The sequence below is a fragment of the Stomoxys calcitrans genome, chromosome 1, assembly GCF_963082655.1.
Source record: "Stomoxys calcitrans chromosome 1, idStoCalc2.1, whole genome shotgun sequence".
In the NCBI taxonomy this organism is placed as follows: domain Eukaryota; kingdom Metazoa; phylum Arthropoda; class Insecta; order Diptera; family Muscidae; genus Stomoxys; species Stomoxys calcitrans.
In genome coordinates, this window is record NC_081552.1 from 2,747,780 (window position 1) to 2,756,544 (window position 8,765).

At 41.1% G+C, this 8,765-nt stretch overlaps 1 protein-coding gene across 1 annotated transcript; it reads right to left on the reverse strand.

Annotated features, from left to right (window-relative positions):
- Positions 1–6,094: 6,094 nt before the first annotated feature.
- Positions 6,095–8,221, reverse strand: LOC106083543 (uncharacterized). Its single transcript, XM_059361318.1, has 7 exons — positions 8,153–8,221; positions 7,910–8,083; positions 7,275–7,842; positions 6,966–7,210; positions 6,738–6,909; positions 6,273–6,676; positions 6,095–6,208 (listed from the first exon to the last, which is right to left on the reverse strand). Exons 1-7 carry the CDS (start codon positions 8,219–8,221, stop codon positions 6,095–6,097), a joined length of 1,746 nt encoding a protein of 581 aa, XP_059217301.1.
- Positions 8,222–8,765: the final 544 nt, after the last annotated feature.

Consider the following 8,765-nt stretch of genomic DNA (forward strand, 5'->3'; position numbering starts at 1 on the left):
CTGAATCGATCAATAGCTTGATACAACTCCCATATAAACCGATCTCCCGATTTTGCTTGTTGAGCCCCTCAGGGCGCAATTCTTATCCGAATGAACTGAAATATTACACAATAGCATATTCTTATTCAATATTCTTTGTTTGCCTGAAAAGAGATACTGCGCATAGAACTCGACAAATGTGATCCATGGTGGAGGGTATATAAGATTCGGCACGGCCGAACTTAGTAATAGAAGCAACAAATGCTGAGGCACCCTATGGCATACGCTGGGGCATAAACGACTTTCTTGGAACCATCGACTACCCGGATGACATATACCTCTTTGCGCATCGCTTTAAGCACATAAAGGCGAAATTGGAACGATTGAATGAAAATGCTGCCAAAGTAGGCCTGAAGATAAACATAGCAAACACCAAATGGATGAGGATTGGAACATCAAATTTGACACCGCTCACTATAAACGATCATACATAGGCGTACAAAGCTAGAAGCGCCTTTCTTAAACTCAACAATGTTTGGAAGTGCAGTAACATCTCACATTATACAAAAGTCAGAATCTTCCACAGTAGTGTGAAATCTATTCCACAACTTGGGCTTCACACAAGCAACTACCCGCACAACCCAAGTTTCTATAAACCTCTGCCCTGCGACAAATACTTAAAATTTTCTGGCCAAACCGTGCTTCAAATGACAGGGAACAAACACTTCTCCTGTCGATGTAGAGAAAATGAATTTGGTTGGGTCATATCCTACGCCGACCGCGCGATGATATAGCGAGAAATGTTCTAGACTGGAACACGCAAGGACAGGGAAGGAGGGGACGCCCGAAAAACACATGGTTCCGCTACACGAAAACAGAGTTGGAATCAACCCATGTATCGTGATTCAGGCTTCGCCTTGGCCAACGATTGAGCTTAATGGAGAGAGCTTGTTGATGCCCTATGTTCAAACTGATCAGTTTACTATTGGTTAGATTTTATTGCAATATATTTAATATACTCCGATTGTAAAAGCACATAAACAGTATGGGGGTCGTGGGTTCTTCCCACCATAGACGTGGACTGTAGCTTCCGTGGTATTACAATGGACTGAATTGTCTAAGTGAGTCTGTTTAGAAGACTGTCACTCTAGCCTAACCTTATCTGACCATGTTTCTTTTTCTCTTTCGAGACAAAATGAAACCCGGGGGTATGACGCGATTCAACCTCTTAATTACGAAGGTCAGTAAAGATAGGTTGTGTGTATGTATATCGAAGTCATAGCGAAAATACAACACTAACCAAGCTCGAATCTTTGTCACACAAGGTGTTTCTTTCATTAGCATATACATATGCCAAATTTTGGCAAATATTGGCAACCAAATCTATTACAATTCTAATTTTACCCCTTTACCTTGCATAATGCTACGCCAATGATCATCATAGTGTGCCTTGGTTATGTGTGTTATATTCAGCTCAACTAAGCTGTTCGTAGTACAGTTCAATTTACGTTACATGTTTCCTCAAGACGATGCAACACACCATGCACAACAACAACAGCATTGTTTTCTAAGGAATTTGCTTATTTTGGCATGTAGAGGATGTTCTATGGGGCTGCCAAAGAGCCGCCGATTGACCGGCTCCACAAGCAGGACGGGCAACGAAAGTCTGGTGGCCTATGGATGAAGGAACTCATTGTGCCTTAATAAACCTGCTATGGTTCATTAATTGATTTATTACTTGCATGTTTGCCTTGTAAATTTACCTTAAAACAGCATTAATTTCTCATGCAATGGTGCAGCACCAACAACAACAACAACAACTGAATGTCCATCCATTTGCAAGCCAATAGCGTTGGTGTGGGGGACAGAGGCGGCCAGCCACCCTCTCCTTTTCATAGGCGACCGCAACCAAAGAATTGCAGAGATAAAGACAAAAGAGTGGCTAAGCGAACAGCCACCATTTTAAGTCAATCTCCATATAGACATAGACTGAAGTAGGCACCCCGCCTCTCCTATGCAACTCCTTTCACGATTTGGACGAGGCGCGATGCAGGCATCCATGCATACCTCTCAGCCATCCATAGGAATAGAATGATGTTGTTAGGATCAGGGCAAGGGGAGAAGGCGATGAATCTGTCGTCTCCACAGCCATTGATGTCGTCCATTTAAGGATATCATTGTTATGTAAGCTGCACGTAAGCTTAAGCTCCGTAATTGTCTTTGGCAGCGCAACACACATTGTTTCGCAACTGGTGGGTGGTGGGTGGTTGGTGAGGCAGGCGACGCGGCACGGCGACAAACACACTCTCGTGAAATGTTTCAATCGTCCATTAGTAGTCCCAGGAATCGCATGCACAAAAGGCCTTTGTAGCCCAAAGCCCAACGACATTGGAGGCGATTTGAACGATGATGTAAGCGGTGACCAGAAGCTACACTTACTTTCTCGGTGTAGGTGATAACAATGGCAACGGATGGTAGGAAGCTTGGCTGGCAACTTCCAGCAGCGATCTTTGATAGTTACGTCTGGTGGATTAACAACTCTGTTTTGTTCTTCATTTCCCACTGGTTACTTACTTATGTATGGCCTTTCATAACACTCCCATGAAGTTTACATGTGTTTGTCCATTTTGCTGCTGAATGGAGTCCGGCCTGATGACGATTTAGTTTGGCATGCAAAGCTGGTTAGCCATTTTAATCATAGTCTTTGTTGGAAATGTTCTCTTAATCCCCAGCTTGAAGAAGTGAATAGCTTGTTCTTTTGCGAATAAGGTAAGGAAACATTTGGCACAAAGAACTAGTTTGGTTTTCTTTCCACATAGTAAAATCGGAAAAAGTGGCGTAGGTGAGTAGATATACTACAGGGCGCAGGTTATTGAAGCTTTATGCCAAGTTACCCCCCTTAATTCTTGTATTGTAAAAAAATCTATGTAAAGATTTTACATTAAGGAAACTTTAAAAAGAAAATAATTAATTTTTTAAAGAGTATAAATAGTCACTAAACAGTTCGATAAGCAGACAGGACATGCTTCTAAGCTCTTATTAAAAAAAAAAAAAAACAAGTAAGAGCGCTAAGTTCGGCCTAGCCGAATCTTATATACCCTCCACCATGGATCGCATTTGTCGAGTTCTATGCGCGGTATCTCTTTTAAGACAAACATAGAATATTGAATAAGAACTGTTATGCTATTGGAGCTATATCAAGTTATAGTCCGATTCGGACCATAAATGAATGCTGAACATTGTAGAAGTCATTGGGTAATATTTCTGTTCCTTCGGATAAGAATTGCGCCTTGTAGGGGCTCAAAAAGCTAAATCAAGCTATTGATCGATTCAGACCATACTAGACACGTATGTTGAAGGTCATGAGGGAAGCCGTGGTACAAAATTTCAGCCAAATCGGATGAGAATTGCGCCCTCTAGAGGTTCAAGAAGTCAAGATCCCAGATCGGTTTATATGGCAGCTTTATCAGGTTCTGTATCGATTCACGCCATACTTAGCACAGTTATTGGAAGTCTTACCAAACACCTCATGCTAAATTTCAGCCAGATCGGATGATCAAGATCCAAGATCGGTTTATATCATACTTAGCACAGTTGTTGAAAGTAATACCAAAACACTACGTGCAAAATTTCATTCCAATCGGAAAAGAATTGCGCCCTCTAGAGGCTCAAGAAGTCAAGACCCCAGATCGGTTATATGGCAGCTATATCAGGTTATCGAACGATTTGAACCATACTTGGCACAGTTGTTGGATATCATAACAAAACACTATGTGCGAAATTTCAATAAAATCGGATAAGAGTTGCGCCCTCTAGAGGCTCAAAAAGTAAAATCGGGAGATCGGTTTATATGGGAGCTTTATCTAAATATGGACCGAAATGGCCCATTTACAATTCCAACTGGCCTGCACTGATAGGAGTTATTTGTGCAAAATTTCAAGCGCCGGGTTTTACTCCTTCGAATGTTAGCGTACTTTCCACACACAGACGGGTGGGCATCAAGACGTTCAAAAATATACAATATATACTTTATGGGGTCTTAGACCAATATATCGGGGTGTTACAAATAAAAAAGCGAGGTTAGTTTACCCTCATCCAATAAGAAAAATATTGAACGAAAATGTAGCCTTTTTTTCTATCATCCTACGATTCACCCTCGTTGAATTATCACAAAAAATAATTTGGCTATGCAAAAAATGCAAATTTGCCCATGAACAATCAATCCATTAAGGAACAGGGGCAAACTACTCACAAAACATGTAAAAAGACGTTAAGTTCGGCCGGACCGAACTTTGAATACCCATCACCTCGGGTATATATATATATATATATATACCACCTTATGCCCCATAGCAACTATATCAATATATGTTCCGATTTGGACCAAATACTAATAAGTAAAAGTCATTGTTCAAATGTATATAACAAAATATTGGTCTTTTTAGTAGTTATATCTAAAAATAAACCGACCTGAACTATATACGACACGGATATCGAAAAGCATAACATAAGTCAGTGTGTTAAATTTCAGCAAAATCGGATAATAAATGTGGCTTTTATGGGTCTAAGAACCTAAATCAGAGGATCGGTCTATATGACAGCTATATCCAAATCTGGACCGACCTGAGCCAAATTGACGAAGGATGTAGAAGGGCCTAATACAACTCACTGTCCCAAATATAAGCAGGTAAGTTCGAAGATGAGCTATATCGGAATATATCTTGATATAGCCCCCATATAGACCGATCCTCCGATTTAGGGTCTTAGGCCCATAAAAGCCACATTCATTATCCGATTTTGCTGAAATTTGGGACAGTGACTTATATTAGACCCTTCGATACTCTTCGTCAATTTGGCCCAGATCGGTCCAGATTTGGATATAGCTGCCATATAGACCGATCCTCAGATTTAGGATCTTAGGCCCATAAAAGCCACATTTATTATCCGATTTTGCTAAAATTTTGGGACAGTGAGTTGTGTTCGGCCCTTCGACATCCTCCGTCAATTTCGGTCCAGATTTGGATATAGCTGCCATATAGACCGATCCCCTGACTTAGGGTCTTAGGCCCATAAAAGCCACATTCATTATCCGATTCTGCTAAAAATTGGGTGAGTTGTGTTAGGCCCCTCGACATCCTTCGTCGATTTTGTCCAGATTGGTTCAGATTTGGATGTCGCCATATAGACCCATCTATCGATTTAAGGTTTTGGACCCATAAAAAGCGCATTTATTGTCCGATGTCGCTGAAATTTGGGACAGTGAGTTGCCCTTCGACATCCTTCGTCAATTTGGCTCAAATCGGTTCAGATTTGGATATAAGTGCCATATAGACCGGCTTTTAGGGTCTTAGACCCATAAAAGCCACATTTATTATCCGATTTTGCTGAAATTTGGGAGAGTGAGTTGTGTTAGGCCCTTCGACATCCTTCGTCAATTTGGCTCAGATCGGTCCAGATTTGGATATAGCTGCCATATAGACCGATCCCCCATTTAGGGTCTAAGGCCCATAAAAGCCACATTTATTGTCCGATGTCGCCTTGACATACTTCTGCATTAATGCCCACATCGGTCCACATTTGGATATAGCTGCCATGTAGACCGATATCTCAAATTAAAGTCTTGGCCCCATAGTAGGCGAATTTATAATCCGATTGCACTGAAATATGACACAGTGACTTATGTTAGGCTTCACGACATCTGTGTCGTGTATGGTTCAGATCGGTTTATTTTTAGACATAGCTACTAACAAGACCAATATTTTGTTATACACAATTGACATTGACTTGTACTTATTAGTGTTTGGTCCAAATCGGAACATATTTCGATATAACCGCTATGGGACATGAGGTATGCAACTTTCACAAGATTTTTATGAAATGTGGTTTACATATATACCCGGGGTGGTGGGTATCCAAAGTTCGGTCCGGCCGAGCTTAATGCAAAGAAGGGGAAAACCAATGTTTTCGCCAGGATTTGACCCCAGGTGTTCAGCGTCATAGGCGTACATGCTAGCCTCTACGCTACGTCGGCATCCAATTAAAAAGAAATGACTTTTGCATAACACTTTATTTCCTCTACAAATCTATACCCATAAGGCACAAAACACAGTTGTCGTTAACATTTCAAATAATGAGTGTTTCGAATTATATCAAAGACTTGTCGCAAGTCCCGTGGCACCGCGAATGAATGTAACCGTAACTCCATACTGTTAAAATCCGCCTTTTCCAGCTGTAAGTGAGAACATTGATATTTAAGCTGAATACTATGTGAAATACAAGACTATTCTCCATACCTCATCACATGAATCCGTGCCATTGGGATCATCAAGAGCTAAACGCTCCGCAAAGGCCACCAGACCACACCAGGCGCGAAATGTCAGTTCTTTATTTTCGTCATCTTTGAAATTGTCATAGCCTATGATCTGCAAAACACGGCTTATATTTTTTTCAGTGCCATAAAACTCCAGAACCTCCTCGAGAGCCTGATACAAATGTTTGATATTCATACAGCGTTCTTCGTAATCGGGCAGAGGGAACTGAATTTCATTATTTGCCGTCTTGGTTTGTGATTCCTGCTGATCCTGGCACATGGAGAGGGGGGGTACTTTGAGGTATTTGAGAAATATGCGTTTATAAATTTGTTTTCTCTGCCTTGAGACCCATACAAAGCGACTGAGGTAATGCCATACAGACATATCTGGAATAGCAGGATTGGTTTTTATACAATTAATATAAAATAAATTTTCAAACACTATTACCTTCCAAGGCTTTTAGTTGCATAGGCACATTAAATCTTGTGGCTGATTTTGAAAACTTGCGGGGCATTTTTTCGCATACTAGGTTGAGTTTTGCCAATTCCTTGGTCACATCGTTGGGATCTTTAGGTTTCAGTGCCACATATTTGTAGGCTTCTCTATAGGCTCGGTTTAACTGAAACAGAAATTCGAATCAAACCAACCCATGGTATTGCTTAGTTCACCACTTACATATCTATCGAATGTATTCTCAATAGCATCTATGTTCAGTTTGATTTTCAAAGCATGAAAAGCCTCATCCGTAAGGAAGCTTCCCTTCAAAAGTATCTGCTCTGTTTCGCTTTTATCATTACTGGGCAATAGACTCACAGAATTGGGTATAAGACTGGGTCTGGTGCTGGGATTTAAAGAATCTGGTCCTAGCGCCTCCACCTGGGTCTCGGGATCCTCACTCAAATGAAAGGTGGTGGCTGTAGCTAACCAAAGTTATAGATGAGTTGAGAGAAGAAATTGTAGACTATTTTCTTTTTTCAAACTTACTGGCCACCGCCTTGATTTTCTTTCTTTTCTTGCCCCTTCGTATGTCATCATCGCCATAGTCTTGTTCATTTATACAGGTATGGGGTGGCTTTTTCACCTCATCCAAGGGTTCCTCTTCCGGTATTGTGGTAGTGGCAGCCAATGATGATTTCGGTCTTTGTTCATCGGACTTTTGTCTGCGGGCTTTCTTGTCCTCATTTGCTCCTGCACTGCGTGTCTTGAATTCTTGATCGGTTAAGCCACTTGATAAATCCGATGAGGGCTTCCAGTAGAGGGTTTCCTGTGAGTGAGACTTGCGCAAATCCAGAATAATTTTCTTACGCTTGATAATATCGTTTTTGCCCAATTCTGGGGTTATACACCGCCGATTGTTGAGAAAGGAGCCAGCGCTGGTGCGAGTGTGAATGCTGGTAACCGTTGGAGTTGGGGTCAGGGGCCGGGAATCTGTATCCGTATAACGACGAAATAAGTCTTCAGGTATATTATCAGTCGTTTGATCAGGCAGAGCACAAGGTTTCTCTATTCGTGAGGATTCTTGTAAGGACTGTATGTTCTTTCCCTCAATGGTCTAAATGAAACAGAAGGCGTTTTTGGTGAGTTTTTAGGCTTGGCAACAAATCGTCACCACCACTCACCAATGATTGTTTGCACTTGTTAATCACTTGTTTCACTTCAGCCGGCGCCGGGTGATTACACAGAACCGAACATCCCTTGGAAAAGGGATTGTAGATGCCTCCAAATGGCCTTAAGGACATGGCCATGGGCAGAGCCTCGAATTTCTTGGGCAAATTGTCGTTGTGACAACATCTCTAATAGGAATCAGAAATGTATCTATAAGTGGTTTTGTAGTCTTATCACACAAAATTCTTTGCACTTACTCTGCGATAAGTTCTGCGAGATTTTTTTGGCGTAGGCACCAAACCTGACCTGCTTGTGTTACCACTCATGGTTTTGCGAGTACAGAAATGAAAAACCTGCAACCAGCATTATTCCAGTCAATCTAAAGCTCCAAAACAAATGCATTTTGGTTTCCATGGTGGCATTGTTATGCCGGTCTCTTAAATTATTCTGTTCAATATACAACGCTTCCCTTTTGGTTTTTCTTCTTTTCAAATTGTGTTTGTTGTAAAAAAATATGACCTGCTATGCGGTATTTTGTTGAACCGTAGCGAAATGTCCTACCTAAAGTAATCAAAATCACACACTTTCAAAATCATCCCCCCGGGTAATCGACACAACATTCTATGACTAACTGACTCACTCACTCTCCGGCTACATTCTGGGTCACTTTCTTCTAGCAAAGGGATTTGATTTTGTTGCTTAACATTTTCTGCTCATGTCCTGCAGGCGATCAGATAATGAAAATCTTAAAACGAAACAGTTCTCTGCGATAGAAATTTGGCTTTTATTTTCATTTATCTCTCAATGCAATGTACGGCGTACGGTTTGGAATGGTGAACTATCAAATATCAAAACAACATAAATTTCATG

Excerpts from the sequence above, each read along its gene's own strand:
- LOC106083543 (XM_059361318.1), bottom strand. The coding sequence starts at position 8,221 with ATGAGTGGTAACACAAGCAGGTCAGGTTTGGTGCCTACGCCAAAAAAA. Across the intron at positions 7,843-7,909 it reads ACAAGTGCAAACAATCATTG|ACCATTGAGGGAAAGAACAT; the intron begins GTGAGTGGTGGT and ends TGTTTCATTTAG. Across the intron at positions 6,209-6,272 it reads GCACGGATTCATGTGATGAG|CTGGAAAAGGCGGATTTTAA; the intron begins GTATGGAGAATA and ends TCTCACTTACAG.